Source organism: Styela clava, chromosome 8 (assembly GCF_964204865.1).
Source record: "Styela clava chromosome 8, kaStyClav1.hap1.2, whole genome shotgun sequence".
Lineage (NCBI taxonomy): Eukaryota > Metazoa > Chordata > Ascidiacea > Stolidobranchia > Styelidae > Styela > Styela clava.
In genome coordinates this window covers 22,060,168-22,078,215 of record NC_135257.1, presented here as the reverse complement: position 1 = coordinate 22,078,215, position 18,048 = coordinate 22,060,168, and the positions used below count along the sequence as shown (strand labels likewise).

The 18,048-nt window shown below is 36.6% G+C and overlaps 1 protein-coding gene across 1 annotated transcript; it reads left to right on the top strand.

Annotated features, from left to right (window-relative positions):
• The first annotated feature begins 9,238 nt into the window (after window positions 1–9,238).
• Window positions 9,239–10,168, top strand: LOC144425889 (uncharacterized). The gene has a single exon (XM_078115659.1). The coding sequence runs from the start codon at window positions 9,239–9,241 to the stop codon at window positions 10,166–10,168; it is 930 nt and encodes a 309-aa protein (XP_077971785.1).
• The last annotated feature ends 7,880 nt before the right edge of the window (window positions 10,169–18,048 follow it).

Here is an 18,048-nt window from a genome sequence, read left to right as displayed (position 1 = left end):
AGCAACCACGAGTTACGTTGGACACAATAAATTAAATAAAGATATTTTAGAATCTCGTAGTTGTCACGTATTGAATATTTTACGTAACAGGATGATCATTATACGCTGAAAAGACGGCTCTTTTAACGAGCGAGGAATCGCGGTCGGTGTTACAGGCGGCAATGGGAATTTCCGATTTCGAAAATCCTGGCTGCGCGCTATCCTCTACTAATTTATTTCTAATTTCAAACACAACAATATGTTACACATAATAACAATATGATTCACATAAATTAATATACAAATATACTGGTAGGTATTGGAAAACTCTAGGCTCAAATATTAGAATTTGTAAAGGCATAACTGATTTTCGATTGTTGTTGCTTGTTTCAGTTGCCTGTATTTCCAATAAATTTTATCACTCTCAGAAAATATACACAATTATCTGATTACAAGTAGTATTTTTGTCCATAGACTTGACTATTATCGTAATATCATGGTACCAATGATAGAAAGCGTCAGACAACTCCTTGGCAACTTTTCATATGGTCATTTGTACAAAGTGAATAATTTTAATAAACTGACTGTGTCACAAGTTGCTGTTATTTTTTATTGATAGCTATAAACTATCATTTACTTTGTGTACATATACTGTTGGTTTGTGGCTTTATTCTGATATTTCTATTGAAGCTTATTTCCTAATTTACTGGGTTTTAATAAACGAAAACAAAAATGTGTTATTTTCGATTTTAGAATGTATTCGGAATTCCAGATTCGAAAACATTATTTTAGAATGTATTCGAAATAGTTTAGTATTCGGAAATGGCCATCCCTGGATACAGCTGCGATGATCAAGGTAAAAGTAGTACTTTTTTAAACTGCCAATTATGGTGGTCGATTTCTATTTGAGATTCAAGGCAATAGACCTACAATAAACAGCTTTACAATTGATGATGTAAATAAGACGCAATTCTACAATTTTGAACATTTTGTCACCAGAGCTATTTGCATCATGCACATAATAATATCTTACCAATGCAGTCAACCTTGTTGACGTACTTCTTCGGCGTACGCTTCATTCATATCGTTGACAGATTCACCCCGTATAAAACCTGGAAGTATGCTTGGAAGGATTTGATAAAGAGAGGAAAGTAGCTGATGGGACAGTTGGTCGAAGATAGAAAGGCTGGGAAAGATAGGGCGATGAGGCAAGGAAAAGGGAGATAGGAAGTAGATCGAAAATAGGAAGTCTGGGGGAGATAGGGCAGTGGGTCGAGAATATGAAGGCTGAAGACCAGTATCACAATAAGATGGGTTGGGAAAGATCGAGCAGTGGATCAAAGGTATGAAGGCTGAGGGAGATAGGGCAGTGGGTTGAAAATATGGACGCGGAGGGGAATAGGGCAGTGGATCGAAAACAGGAAGGCTGAGGGGGATAGGGCAGTTAGTCGAAAATAGGAATGCTGGGGAGGATAGAGTAGTTGTTCAAAAATAGGAATGCTTGGGAGAATAGGGCAGTGAGTCGATAATAAGAAAACTGAGGGTGATAGGGCAGTGCATCGAGAACAGAAAAGCTGAGAGAGATATGGCAGTGGGTTGAGGAGAAAAAGACTGTGGGAGATAGGGTAATAGGTCTAGAATAGGAAGGCCGAGATAGATAGGGCAGTGCGTCGAGTACAGGAAGGCTGAAGAAGATAGGGCAGTGGGCAGAAGATGGAAAGCTTAGAGCAGTAGGTCAGGAATATAAAGCAAATATAGAAGATTTAAGAATATAGGGTAGTGGGTCGAGGATAATAAGGCTAAGAGAGAAAGAGCAGTCGGTCGAGAATAACAAGCAGAACAAGACAGGGCAGTAGGTAGAAGGTAGGAAAGCGTATGGACATAGGGCAGTGGGTCGAGAATGAGAAAACTGAGGGAGACAGGGCGGTGAGTCGAGAATTTGAGGGTGATAGGGAAATCGGTCGAGGATAGGTGGGCTGAGAGAGATAGGGCAGTAGGTCAAAAATAGGAAGAATAAAGGAGATAGAGCAGTGAGTCAAATACAGAGACGAAGGAGATAGCGCAGTGAGTCGAAGACAGAAAAGCTGAGGGGGATAGAACAGTGGGACAAAAATAGAAAGGATGGGGATGGGGCAGAAAGAAAGACACTTGAAAATAAGTTGCAAAAGTCGCTTTGTGATCTGACTCGTTGGCCACTAATTTATTTTTCGATGGAGTTGAAATAAATTGAATAAGTGAACAAATTACGTACACGACTAGTACTAAATAGATCGTACGTATGAAATTTTTTTTTCAAATATGATATATTGGTCTCATCATGAATCACAGATACATTACATATTGCCATCAATACAAAATTATGAGTCATTGAGTTCTTCGCAAAAGCATTATGAATCACATACTTTTTCATCATCGCGTGCTGTATTAAGAAAAATCGAGAGCTAAAAACAGGATTTCAGAAAAACGGAATTCCCAATTGTCAACTTGGAAAAAATGTCAAAACTGGAGAAAATACCATATATCCGCGGCACATCCATGCTCCACCTCCATGTCAGAATAATTAATCAAAATCAATTAGAACAATACATTTTGTCAACAGGATATCATATATTTCGACTCTACTGGGGAAATAATGAAGCGAAGTGCGGGGCTTCCTGATTTCCAACCTCAAACGCTGTTGGTGAGGAATCCGTACCGTGGAAACATTTCTTTGCCTGTTGCAGTAAATCTTACCACCCGGCATAGAGTTCTCAACATTAGCATTATTCTTCAGGAATTCCTCGCACTTCAACTACAAATTCGTAAAACCAGAGTTCGTCCATTCCAAATTATGATAGATGGTTCGAAGGCTATGTGGAATAGTGTACTGAAGTGCTTCAGTAATGAATCGAGGCTCCAATATTATATTCGCTGTTTTCGTATTGTTTGTGGCTATTCGAATGAACGGGATTTAAACCTAACAATAGTGCAGAACTGTTACAGTCACGCAATGAAAGCCGCAAAAATAATGTGCTCAAAACATACGAAGATTATTAACAGTACCGTCATGAAGTGAATAAGTGGGTTTTTTAATTGCGAAACATTGCCAGAAGTTGATGAAATGTTCAAGAGCTCAAGAGCTTTGTTATAATAACAAATTGTCGAAGGACATCTTCTTTAGTCGATGACAACTTGGGCAAAGGGGACACAAACAAAACTTTCTCTCAAATGCGGACATGGATGAAGATGATTTGGTACAAGATGAAGATGAATTTTTTATTTCAAGTAAGTCGGATGACTTCCAACCATACTTCAAATTGACTACCAATTCCCGTCAGTCAAATACTTACAAAGAACATGAATTTGTTAAAAAAACAGATGCTGGAAATTATTATTAGGATGAAAAATTCTGCCATAAAATTGTACAAGTGATTTTTAGTTGGATATAAGCAACTTCCAAGCTTATGTTAGGTGATCTGTCGCGCCATGCCACCGCATTCCTAAGTTTCGAGAAAACTTTCCGTTCAGGACATTTCATGTAATACCAGAACTCAGAGTTGCATTGAACAGCATTTCTGGTATTTGAAGCATATCATTCTAAATAACCAAAGCGCGTCTGGTATTGATCATTTCGTTCATCTATACTAACAAGCGTTGCAACTTTTAGAAAAACAGTTTCAAGATATTCTCACGCACGAAGGATACAATCGAATTGCCAAAAACAAGAAAGAAGATAATGCCTGTATTAAACCCCAATAGACCTGAACCGCCAGAGACATCTATGGTGAAATTCAAAAAAAGAAAACGACGAGACAAAGGTACCTCAATTCTTCAAATAAAAACTTAAAAACTACAACACTAAAAATAGTACAGCCAGTCATGACGTACATGAAAAATTAGCCGACTCCTATTCACTGGAACGACAAATATCCAATATTTCAGCCGATCATGATTATTGTATCTCTCTCACTAAAGTTTCTTCTGATAACAAAACTAGCAGTTTTCCAGAAGGGGAAATCGCTATTTCGACCTTTGACATCAGAAATGTGCCAAATGTCGGGGAGGTATTCAATGATCGAGAATTGTACCAGTCAGCCGTGCCTACTAAAATAAACGTATCTGGGCTCATTATACCATCAATTACGTCACATACACCTCGGTGGAACGTGAATTTGACAGTTATTAGAAGATTTTCGGAAATATTGTGGCATAATATATTTTCTGAAACGGATTTATACACAAAAGCATTTATATTATCATCAGATGCAACAATATATTGGCTAGACGTTTACTCCATTTGTCCCCGGTCTTATTCGGCTGCAACAAATGAAGTGCAAAAAGCATCAAGAACATCGAGTTTGTTAAAAACAGGAATTTCGTATAATCCAGGATGGTTAACTGAAAATGTTGTAAATTGTTTTACTCATCTCACTGTGTCTATAGAAAACAGAAATAGAAACACCGATCTATTTGCTTGCAGTGATACCATTTTGTCGTACGAAGTTTTATCCGGAAAAACATTTACAAATCCATTCAAGTGCAATGGACGGTACATTTCATTGGAATGTAAACGATTTTCAAGGTCTTTTTATATTTCCTGTACTCTGCGATCATCACTTCACTATTCTGTATTTTTGCAACTTAACAAATAGTCTTACTTTATTAGACTCCAAAAAGATAGCGAATCCAAATCTGATCAGTAGAATTCACCAATATTTCATACCATTTTTAAAGACAACAATTGCGAAAGATACGGACATTAACTTTATAACCCATTGCTTAATTGAACAAAAAGACCTGGATAGTTGTGGTAGTTGCGTTTGTCTTGCTGTTGACCTGATTTGTTGTAATTTTGAACTGCCAATAGCGCACACGGAAGATTTGATAGGAAGTTTTCGTTATTGTGATCTACATCGGCTTTTCACTGATTTCGTTTCCGCAGTCAGACGAGTTGCAATTGCTGCTACAACTCTCGTTGAAAGCAACATCAGCATTGGGTTGTTGAACAAATGGAACAATTGTTGGTTTAATTCAGTTATACAAAGTTTTGTCGCGGGTATAAAATCATTTAAACACGAAATCACTTCCGAAAGACAGTTTTATGTGAAACATCATGACTTACCGAGTTTGCCAAACACACTGAAAATATTGCTGTCTGTACAGCGATATGGAAATGTTGGTAACGAAGCAATTCCAATGGCTATCACACAAATTTGTGCTGAACATGGGTGGGCAGTTGGAGATCAAGAGGAAGTGGGCGAATATGTGATGGGATTACTTGGAAACAATTTCTGAAATATGATGGAATTATATACTCCTTGTGAGACAGCATGTTGTGAGTGTATGTGTAAAATCACTGATCCTGTAGGTACCAACTGTCTCACTTTTTCAATTCAACATTGAAACTTATTTTCAATTAGCAGCTATATGGAACAACACATGAAACAGCAAACACGATCGTGCACTTGTATTCAATCATCAGAAATGTCTCATCTTTCATTGTTTAGTTGTCCTTCTTTATTGGTGCTAAACGTAGTACGCAACGTCGACACCAACAAATCCCTTCAGCAAGTACTTATTGAGGACAAACTGATAGTATATGATACTTCCACAAAGACATTTGCTTTTTACCAACTTTGCAGTGTTATAGTGCATTTGGGAGATGAAGCTAATTCCGGACATTACGTTTCTTATTCTCTTTTTCCTGACGTCGACGTAGCTGTCATCTAGGACGATTCCAAAGTATCTGTCCAATCAATAAAAGAGGATAAACGAATTATGGAAAAAAACTGTGTTCTTTTATTTTATGTTCATAAAAAAAAGAGATTCACCTGGAATTAAAAAAGTGACCCGAGAAAAGCAAGCGGAACAAGAAATATAAATACATCTGTAAGTGGAGAGACCACTCGTGAATACATTCCTAAATATGAATCTGAAGACATAGCATGGTAAACCATAAAACCTGAAACGTTAAGATACATATTAGGAAAAATGAAAAATCTAGCAAAAACATCAATAAATGAAGCTGCCGATACATTTTCTGGGTTTCGTCATTGCTTGTTTTTGACGTCTTGTACGAAAGAATTGAAATCAGGAAACAGAAGAGAAGTTTACGAAAAATACGGGATCAGTGCAACACTGCTCTATGTTATTCAGCAGTATCTGAAAAATAAGTTTTGCGTTCAAGTGCGCATGAAAGATCAGTGTCATCACAATTCCCATGGGCACGAAATTAAATGAAGTGTTGGAATCAGACATGCAGCATATATCTCTATACGTGAAATAAGTTCTCGTTCCTGAAAGTATCGTTCATTATCTCATAAAAGTGAAAGACGAAAACATAGAAGAACTCCATGAATGATCTACAAATAACACACACCTATCCATCTTCTATTCGCAAACCGAAAATTGAAATAGCACATCGTATATATATATATATATATACGTGAAAGAAGTTCTCGTTCCTGAAAGTATCGTTCATTATCTCATAAAAGTGAAAGACGAAAACATAGAAGAACTCCATGAATGATCTACAAATAACACACACCTATCCATCTTCTATTTGCGAACCGAAAAATGAAATAGCACATCGTAATGATTTGACGTATGGAGAGACTATCCCGAAACTCACGGACATAAGTGTTATTTCTAATATCCGCCGTTGTAGTTGTGCAATTTAATTTAAACCACTTAGAGTAATTTTGCTTTGCTATTGAATGCCTTATTTCCAAACTTCGTATTTTGTCTAAATTAATTGTTGAATTTAATATAATTTCATGAAATCTTGAGATGTGAAATCATCTTGATGATTTATTTATACGTATTTTTTCCTTTGGATAGACAGTGTTTTAATAAGCAAACCTCGGCTCGACATGGGAAGCGAAAGTTACATATACCTGTCTTTCAAGAGTAGCTTTTTATAGTTAATTTGTGCATGAGTTTTTTATCAAATATGCGCAATAACTTTTATGTCTTGAAAATGTTCTCTTATCTATTTAAAAGTCTTTTACTATTGAATTGTTTCGCCTACTTTACTTTTGATTTCTGAGATACTGCTACTTGCAATATAGAAGAAAGCAACAACATTTTTGCCATTATCGCAGAAATAGTTACTCAGCTTTGTTTATAATTTCCATATATGAAGTATAACCTCTTATATTAATTGTTCCCCAGAACAGCTAAATTTGATCTAATTTTGCACCATGATAGGTTCCGTATGATAGGTTCCAAATGAAAAATACACAAAATAATTAATATTTACATTTGTACTTGGGTATTATTCGACCAATCAATCAAGCAACGCTAACAACACAACAGGATTCACTAAATGCAAAAGAAAAGGTGCACAACCTGTCTGCACTCAACCCAGACCCAATACTTCAGGAGTTCATCAACAAACAAAAATACCAACTTTTGAGAATTATCAGCTGCAACACCAAAAATATTATATACTTAATTACGTGCAAAAAATGTCAATTACAATACGTAGGCGAAAGCGGTAGAAAACTGAAAACCAGGATCTCAGACCACATCAGGGATATCCGAAAAAAGGCCCCAACACCAGTTCCAAATCACTTCAACAGCAAAGGCCACACCATGAAGGATTTCAGTGTCTTGGGAATAGACGCACTCACCAACTGTGAGTTATACAGGAAAAACAAAGAAAACTTTTGGATCAACAAACTAGGAACCCGGCAACCACAAGGAATCAACATAAAATACTGAAACGCAAATAAAAAGACTTCAAAACAAACACAGACAACAACAAAGCAAACAAAAGGTTCAAATGCAAACATTGGAACACATATAAATGGACAAACCTGGAAATCCCTAGTATCAATTTCTAAACCGTCACAGGAGAGATAGACCTAACCAACCAATGTATAATGTATTTCTGTGATTTTTATCTTACAATTTTTAACTAATTACTGATCTTTATAATTTGCAGCCATATCTTGTTTTATCTGAAGAAGTTAGACTATGATCTAACAAAAGCTCATAAATATACTTGATATTTCGTGGAAAGCGATTATGTTATTTTTATTTATCTTCATAATACTATCTCAGTCACGCATCCTTGTGGCAACAGCCACATACGGATCCGGAGTAGAAAGTAAACAAGGAGAAAGAACCTGCAATACACAATACCCTAGTACACCCCATATTGGCATCCTTGCATATTTTGTGTATTGCTAGTATCCAACCATGGATCCTGCACTGCCCGGACTCAATGACCGCAATGACAAAGATCAACCGAAAACAAACTTTTACTTTAATTAATTACGGAAACTGGAAATCAAACGAACAAACTACTCCACCATGAAAAGAACTTGGCACAATACACAAAATTGGGGATCATACCAAAAGGACTATCAATCACGGAGAAAACTTGTGCAGTACCAATCTCTAGGAAGGAAAAATGGAAAAACATTCACATTGAATTTTCCAAACAACTCACACAACAGTCACTCAGAGAAGCAAGAATTGCGATTAAAGACATCTCGAACCAAATTCACACTTACAAGAAAAAGGTTAGGCAGTATTACAGCATCTCCAAATGGAACCACCTTACCAAAAAACTAGAAACCACAATGTCAAAACTAGACGATAAACTTGACTACAACAGAACAAAAAAGATAAACTCAAAAACGAAACAACAAGAAACCAGTGCCTCTCATGAGTCTCGACGCAGAAAAAATCGCCGCTTCATCAGAGGTAAAAAAAAGACAGCTTAAAGACATAAAACCGGTACAGGTCAATGTTTACAACCTATCAAATATCCAATTAAGCGAAGCACATACCAAACTTCTATAGAAAGATCTTGGATTTAGTGTAACCCCTTCAAACATAGACAAATTTCAACTAGCTGCTGATATAGATAACACAATCCGGAACTACCGACTAAAAGAATATTTCTACAACTCCGACTCCAGCCAGCATACAAACAATGATATGGATGAAAAATTACGCAGTATTGATCTTGACGATTATGCTAAAATAATAAAGACAGAAATCATGGCAAACATACCGAAAAACAGGCACATTCCAACCTTCTAAAAGAACAACAAATTGCGTTAAAGGAATTAAAAGATAGGGCCGCTAGAGAAATCGTTATAGTTCCAGCAGATAAGTGGGGGGGGGGGGGGCACATGAATTACCATCAAGAGAAGATTACATCAAAGAAGGACATCGGCAACTAAGTGACGACAACATCTACCAAGCTCTCGACAAAGATATAACCAATAAAATTGCAAAATCAGTAACCAGAATAAGCAAGATTATGTTCGATGCCCAAATAATAGACGGAAAGCTGTACCGGGCAATACTCCCAAAAGATCCGAAACCAGCAAGACTAAGACTACAACCAAAAGTTCATAAACAAAATCACCCATCTAGACCGATCACATCTGGAAATGGTTCCGCAACAGAAAAACTATCAGCATTTGTAGACTACCAATTAACTCCCCTCATGAACACCAACTACATACCGTCATATATAAAAGATACGACCGACTTCCTCAATAAAATTCAGAGAATTGCACATTTTTCAAATAGCTCCGGAGGCTCCCTCTTGGTAACAATGGACGTTGTATCACTATATACCAACATACCCCACACGGAAGGAGTACGCGCTTTACGAAAAATGCTTGAAAAAAAAAGAACAGACCCAAAAATGATCTACTGGATTACTAAAGCAGCTGAATGTGTCTTAACCAACAACAACCTTGAATTTGACAATTGTCACTATCTCCAGATACAGGGAACAGCTATGGGAACAAAAATGGCACCAAAATACGCATGCTGTTTCATGGCAATATTAGAAGAAGAAATACTTGAAAAATCCCCACTAAAACCGCTAACATACCTACGATTCATTGACGACTGCAAATTAATATGGACATCAGGACTCGAAAACTTGCAGAAATTTATAAAATTCGCAAACTCTTTTCATTCATCCATTAAGTTTACCTTCGAACACTCTCAGACGAAATTACCTTATATGGGTACAATGGTCCATATAATAGACAACAAACTCGAAACGAAACTCTACTCGAAACCAACAGACACCCATCAGTACCTTTTGCCGTCATCCTGCCACCCGAAGCAAATACACCGGAACATTCCCCCCGGTCTTGCAATCAGAATCAGACGAATCTGCTCAAATCTGGATTTTTTCAACAAACATAGTGAAAACTCAAACAACATTTGATAAAAAGCAATTATCCCGAACACCTATTAGATAAAGCCATCGACCGGGCGAGAAAAACAGACAGGAAAGAAATACTCGTACCAAAAGTGCCTAAAAAACAAAAAGACCAAACAGCGCTTCTAACCACCCATTTCTCCCACCAATTAGGAAAATTTTCCAGAAATACCAGTATATCTTACACCGTGACACCACACTACAAAAGTTGTTCCCGAATTCCCCAATAATAGGTTATATGAAATGCCCGACTCTTAGAAACTTGCTAGTGCGCGCCAAATTGAAACCAATATCAAAAACTTACAACACAACAGGATTCACTAAATGCAAAAGAAAAGAGTGCACAACCTGTCTGCACTCAACCCAGACCCAATACTTCAGGAGTTCATCAACAAACAAAAAATACCAACTTTTGAGAATTATCAGCTGTAACACCAAAAATATTATATACTTAATTACGTGCAAAAAATGTCAATTACAATACGTAGGCGAAAGCGGTAGAAAACTGAAAACCCGGATCTCTGACCACATCAGGGATATCCGAAAAAAGGCCCCAACACCAGTTGTAGATCACTTCAACAGCAAAAGCCACACCATGAAGGATTTCAGTGTCATGGGAATAGACGCACTCAACAACTGTGAGTTATACAGGAAAAACAAAGAACACTTTTGGATCAGCAAACTAGGAACACGGCAACCACAAGGAATCAACATAAAATACTGAAACGCAAATAAAAAGACTTCAAAACAAACACAGACAACAACAAAGCAAACAAAAGGTTCAAATGCAAACATTGGAACACATATAAATAGACAAACCTGGGGCGCCATTCGACAAACTTCTTTATCGTTCAACGTGTTAGTAAAGCACCCACTTTCTCGTAAAGGGCAAAAATGGTATTCTCGAAGTATCGTTAATATTCGAGAGAAATTATTCAATAGAATTTTTTGCGCGCCAAAACAGACGTCTCGTAAAGTGCCTTCTTTTCTCCTTTTACCGAGAATCGGTATTTACTAAAGTTCTTTAACGCACCGTGCTCGCAATCCAACGAGGGGATTATTTTACTCGTTAACAGTAGTTCGGCATGTTCATAGCATGAATTCAAGTTAAAATGTATGTGTGTTTATTTGTAACGTATCTACATAATAATTAAACGGTATAACTAAGACGGGATACATGTTCAATACCTTACTGACCTAAGACAATTATGTGCGACATGCACCCCAACAAATGCTGTGGTGATTGCAATTGCTATGAGATAATGAGCATAGCAATTGGTATCAAAAATCTCTAACTTAGGTAAGAGTGCCTGTATTCTAGTAGCTGTAGACCCACCCATATATGCCAACTAACAGCGTACCAACATCAAATATGGGATTACATATTCATCTATTTAGTTGTCTGTTACAGAAGTAGTTTAACGATATGTATCTCAAAATTTATTTCATTCATTCATAGATTACTGCAATATTCTCCAAACTTTAAATCACAGGCTGCAAAATGTAAAACAGAGATCATTGCAAAATAGGCCTATCTGCGCCGGGCGGCTCGCGGCAGTGAGTGATGGGTTGAGTGATCATACAGTGGTTTTTGTTCAACGACGAACTTGCGTGAGATTTCGAGAGAACTTGCGTGACCGTGCGTAAAGTTTTTACGAGATGTTTCGTGAATCGCACTTGACAAGAATTCGTAACTGCATTTTTGAGAGACAAGGTTACGTGCTCTTAAACGCGGCATTATACGGAGTTTGGCGAATGGGGCCCCAGGAAACCCCTAGTATCAATTTCTAAACCGGCACAGGAGAGATAGACCTAACCAACCAATGTATAATGTATTTCTGGGATTTTTATCTCACAATTTTTAACTAATTACTGATCTTTATAATTTGCAGCCATATCTTGTTTTATCTGAAGAAGTTAGACTATGATCTAACGAAAGCTCATAAATATACTTGATATTTCGTGGAAAGAGATTATGTTATTTTTATTTATCATATATTGTTTGTTAGATATATATGCTATACTATAGTCATAATAAAAAAAAAATTAGTTTTGTTATTTTGGTATTGCTTTGTTTTATTATTACGGACTATTTTAAATGATCTTGTTTGCCATTTTACGACACTTTAATTTACTAGGAGCTTGATTATGGAAACTTGTGACACATTTGAAAGCAAGCAAGCAGGCACTTGAAGCTGCTCTTGAAATAAGCGCGATTATTGATTTCGGTAATTATGGTATTGAGATGTTTGGAAAATTAGTTAAATTACTTGCAGGCGCAAAAAGTCACTATTATGTTAATCTCTTGTCCAGGGGAGAAAGGAATTTATCTAAAACCGGTCCACATAAAATTTTGGCGGTCAATGCAAACTTCTAAAACTGATTTGTTTAAACTCCACAGACAATTTGGCCATGCATTGTATGATCAATTAAAATCTCTTTTGATCAATTCTGGGGTATCAGAAAATGTTTTTAGGTTTTGGGAGAAGTTTGTGAAAAATGTGACGTGTGCAAGAGAAGAACAAAAGCTCCACCAAGACCAGTAGTAAAACTTCTAATGGCTAGATATTTCAATAACACTGTTGCAATGGATTTGCATGAGATTGTACCAGGTTTGTGGTATTTTCATATGATTGATATGTTTTATCGTTCATCAGCAGCATGTGTTATTCGCACAAAATCGACCACATCATTGTAAGAAAACCCATGACCACATAGATTGATGTTTATGGTGCTTTTTCACAGTGACAATGGGGGTGAATTTAACAGTGCAGAATTTTGAGATATGGCCGAATGTTTTGCTATTGAGGTTAGTACTACGCCTGCCCAAGTCCTTGAAGCAATGGGATGGTAGGAAGACATAATCACACATTGGCTGAGATGTTGCTAAAGTTCTAAAACAGTGAAAGGGTCGATTGGGAAACTGCCCTTATCTGGGCATTGTCAACCATTAATTCACTTCATAATGTATATGGTTATAGTTCATATCAAATCGTGTTTGACGCCCTTTTACCATCTGTTATGATTGATAAAATACTTGCATTTAACAATTTGCATTGAAGCACGTGAACGTATCCGACGTGCTTTGCGGAAACATGTGAGATGTGTTGAAGAAAATTTCAATACAGGTGACAGAGTGTATTATAAAGGGATGATTCATTGGAATGGAAAGGACCTGGGCATGTTATTGGTTGTGATGGATCTTTGGTTTTCGTAAGGCATGGAGGTATAGTTGTGAGAGTACACAGATGCAGATTAATAAAGGTTGGTGAACAAATGTGATTCTTGTGATTCACAACAATCGAAACCTGATGATGAAAAAAATTTCCCAAGTATTATGACCAAAACTGGGAACAAAGAACCTGAATCTAGCACACCAAACATTTACCGACATGTTGATGATACTAACATGGATAACCCAAATTTTATTGATAATCAGGCCAGAATAACCGATAATAAATCTGTTGTGAATTTCAAGAAGGGACAGATGGTGCGTTTCTTCATTCCTAATGATGAATCCATGCGTTAGGCAAAAATTCTGGGTGGTGCTGGAAAAGTCACAGGAAACTATAAGAATTGGTATAATGTTAAAGTGTTCAAGTCCGATGTTGAAGCTTGTCGAAATTCTTTTATTGCTTTTGTTAAAGTAGGCAAGAGAATTTATCTGTAATATCTGAACAAGTGCCATCTAAAGTTGTGGATGGATCTGAAAATGGGGTATTTAATTGTAATTCCCCTCAAGAAGCTTTATAAACGTCAAACATTTTTAGAAGCAAAGCATAGGTGTCGCAGCTTTTTCTTCCTATACTCTTTAAAACATCTGCTACGATAAAAACAGAAGAACCAAGGTTCGACTGCGGCTTTATTCTTTATTTAAAACGACAATAATGCAACTTGAAATGGATAGCTAGAACTCAAACTTCTCACGCAAAACACAAACTCTCTCGTCTCGTCACCGCCAGAGCGCGGAAGACGATGCCTTCTCGTCCTCGCGTTCGACGAGAAGTAATAATCAGAGAGAAATAATCAAAACAAATTACAAAAACAGAAAAACAAAGAATCATGAACACGCGGAAAAAAATACAATCAAAACAAATTACAAAAACAGAAAAACAAAGAATCATGAACACGCGGAAAAAAATACGATCACATAAGGAGCTTGACAGTTGGAAGGAAAATTAGGTATATAATGTTGTACAGAATGAAGGGCAAAAAACTTTGTCAAGCAGATGGGTATGTACTCTTGGCTGATTCGTGGTTTCGAAGAATAATGTTTAAACAAAATACCAAAAGATTCACCCCTTTGCTCAGAAGAGTCTGATGCTATGGACAAAGCAATATATTTAGCCACCCTCTACATCTACACAGAGCTGATGTCAGACTCGAAAAAGCCTAATATTCCTATTGAATGTTTTATTGACAGCAAATCTCTTTATGAAGCACTCCGGTCCAACAAGACTGTTACGGAAAAGAGATTGACAGTTGAAATCAGTAGCCTGAAGCAGATGATAGAATTTGGGCAAATTTCGAAGATTCACAAATGCTCCTCAACAGAACAACTCGCAGATTGTCTGACGAAAAAGGGATGCTCATCTTTAAATCTAATCAAAACATGAACCCATGAAAAACTGTATTTCAAAGAATTGAAAGTAAAATGAGTTTGATAGTTCAATAGTTTTCCATGAATCTTAAGTTTTTGTTTACAGTAGTCATTACTGTCATGTCTTTATTTCATTGCATGCCTCACTGGACACTTGTATAAATAGTGTTCATTCAGTTGTAAAAGGACAGTCTGTCCTGATGCTATGTTGAGCATGTGATCTGTATGTTTGAGTTATTTACTTTAATAATAAACTTTTATTCGACGTATCAATTTATTTCTCGTATATAAATATTTTTGGCTATATCTGCATTTGCAATGCAACAACTCAGACTTGAGAGGTGATTGTTCATGGAAACGAGTTTTGACTGACCTGCTTAATCAATTGTTTTGATTTTTATTATCATAAATACAAAGTACCTTACAAACTGTATTTTGTGCTGAACTTGAGTAGGGAATATGTCACTGAAATGTGATGAAAAAACATTTCAAACCAGTTTATAAGATTCAAATTCTACACTCTAAACCAGTGGTTCCCAACCTTTTTTTTTATATCGCGGCACCCTATTTAGCTCTTTAAATTTTCTTCTCATAAAGAGTGCAATAGTCGGACGCCAACAAATGGTTAATAGTTACCGACATTAACAACTGTTTTCTCACATTAATGTAAACGAGAGCGTCTTCGGAACACCTCACATTATTGTAAAAGTTGCGCGGCCGCACGGGTAATACGTGGTCACCCAGCGCACCGCCGATCACGCGCTTCGGTTTTGCTCCCCCTTCCCCGTTCCACGATACGCTCTTATTATTATCACATGTATTCTCACTTTTTCACAACCTAATTAATTTTTGTTACAATTCAATATGTTTCTTCCATTGCCAAAATCATTCAATAGTGTTATTGTCGGCATTTGCGAGAGAAATGAAAGAGGCAAACAAACTGTATTTCATTACAACAATTAATTATTATCGCTAAAAACATTAAATATGCTTAAAGTTGTTATAAACAATTTTCACCGCTGGACGTATCTTTTCACGTTGTGAATTTCGTGCAAGGCCCGAGCATAATTTGGTGGCAAAGATCATAGCATTTACTATGTCGAAACGCTTATTCGACTTTTCTGACTATCCTAAAAAGATGACCGTTTGTGTTCGAGATATTAAATAATCGTCAATTCCATCACGCTCTCATGAAGTAGTGCAATTCACTAAATTTATGAAGGTTTTATTAAGTTTCATTGCATCAGTGTTTGGACTACCACGCGTTTCGCCAGATTACTGGCGTGATTACAGATCGCAAGGGTGGGAAAATATTTTCATCGATTCAAATAATTTTAACGAATTCGGGATTTTATTAAATTTTCTATATTTCGGGTCGGCTTTGATCTTTCTTGTCACCGTTTGTAAATAAATCAACTGTCCCAATTTTAAGCTAAAAATATTATCATTTCTGACGCCGGAATGCGCATATTCATGAAGACGATAGTTGACCTTCATGATTTTACTATTCTATTGTGGCAGTTTTATTTTCGTATCAAATAGTGAATTAAAACCCTGCAAAGTTATTGCGTGGAATCCTGAATGCTATTTTGAGTTCAAATTATGATTAAATAAGTCGGCAATAATGGCAATTCTACAATAAATAAATTGATCATTACAGCTATCTGCCACTGCATACATGCGTGACCATTTTTCTCGTCTGCAAGCACAAGGCAACTGGCCACCTGCTCCTGCCACCTTCTGATAACTAACAGTACTACATGATTACTCTGCCGGGCACTACACCGCATAGACACACAAATTGGAGAATTTCCCACGGCACCCCTGACAATATTTTACGGCATCCCGGTTGAAAAACACTGCTCTAAACCACATGTAGTCGGAAAAATTTACCATCTTTGGAGCCAATTAAAAGACGACTCCGGATAACCAAAATTTCGAATGCGACACCAGTATAAAGATAATTTTGGATCAAACTCTAAGAAAGCAGGCGGTAAAAACAAAAACTTTATAATTGAAACTTCGTGAATTATCTGTAGCTACTTAATACTGCCTTGGAGTTTCTGTCGGCTACATTTCTCTACTTTCAGTAACTAATTACGTCATAGTTCCCATTCACACAGAGGTTCAGAGCTACTTATTCACAAAATTACCTACAGAAATAATAAATGATATATTGTACGCCAGCTTGTATAATCAACTTTTCCATTCTCCCTCATCTCACATATAAACCTAAATAACTTTGCGTTGAAATTTAATAGTATATGTAACTCATATTTTAAAATTCATTGCGATTTCTCTAAAAATAGAATATTGCAAACAAGTAAAATTAATTCTGCGATGTCATTGTTTATTACGCGACATCAGCAAACCGAAACCGCGTCACGAGATAACTATGCGTATCTTCTATATATATCCGATTGCGGTAAATTTTGAAGCATAAAATCAAGGCGACGAAAACATATCAGTATAGTTTGATGTCGATTGTTTAAAGGCAAGTAGCTAATGAAATGGTTTGCCGGGTTTTCAAAGGTTGAAAGAAACGGTTTCAACTTTGTAATTTCTAGACGTGATTCGATACGATAATCATTTCTGACATTGGAATTGTTGCTGTAGTCATTCGGCTACTTTCAAAGCTTGGAAGACTAAATATAAAATTATATATACTATATATATATATATATATGTTATAGTAAGAATGTGAGATGAGAAGAATAGTCAAACTTGGTTGAAAACTTAGTCCAAACTTTAAAAACATTGTCAGGTAAGAATTAGTAAGTTTGCTATTTCTAGTCTTATGTTGCGTTTGCCTCAGGCGATGAAGTCAAACGAAAAGATCGGTGTCGCAGTGTGCTGTATAGATAGACGGCTGTTTTAATTTATTATTGCTAATATGGCCTGGTCCATGAATGGCCAGGGTCGGTCCATAACTATACCGGCACACTCTATGGTTAGGGCCGGATTGTCTTTAACCTAATTACAAAATTACGATGTAACTTACTTACGAGTCCAGGTATACTGTATAAAAACGCTGCCCTATCTATAGGAATATAAAATGTGAATTTCATAGTTTGCGTGTAGAATTAACGTGGAGCGTATGGCCGATTGAGGACGCACAGTAATAGATTAGGGCCTGGCCACTAAATATCACGTAAACGTATGCAAAGTTCACGAAATTTAAATTTTAGTTTTCTAATCTACGAAACATAAACACGGGCACTCCCTGGGAAGATTATTTAATAACTGAGCATAAAAACGACCCTGCCAACACATATACTTTAAACTA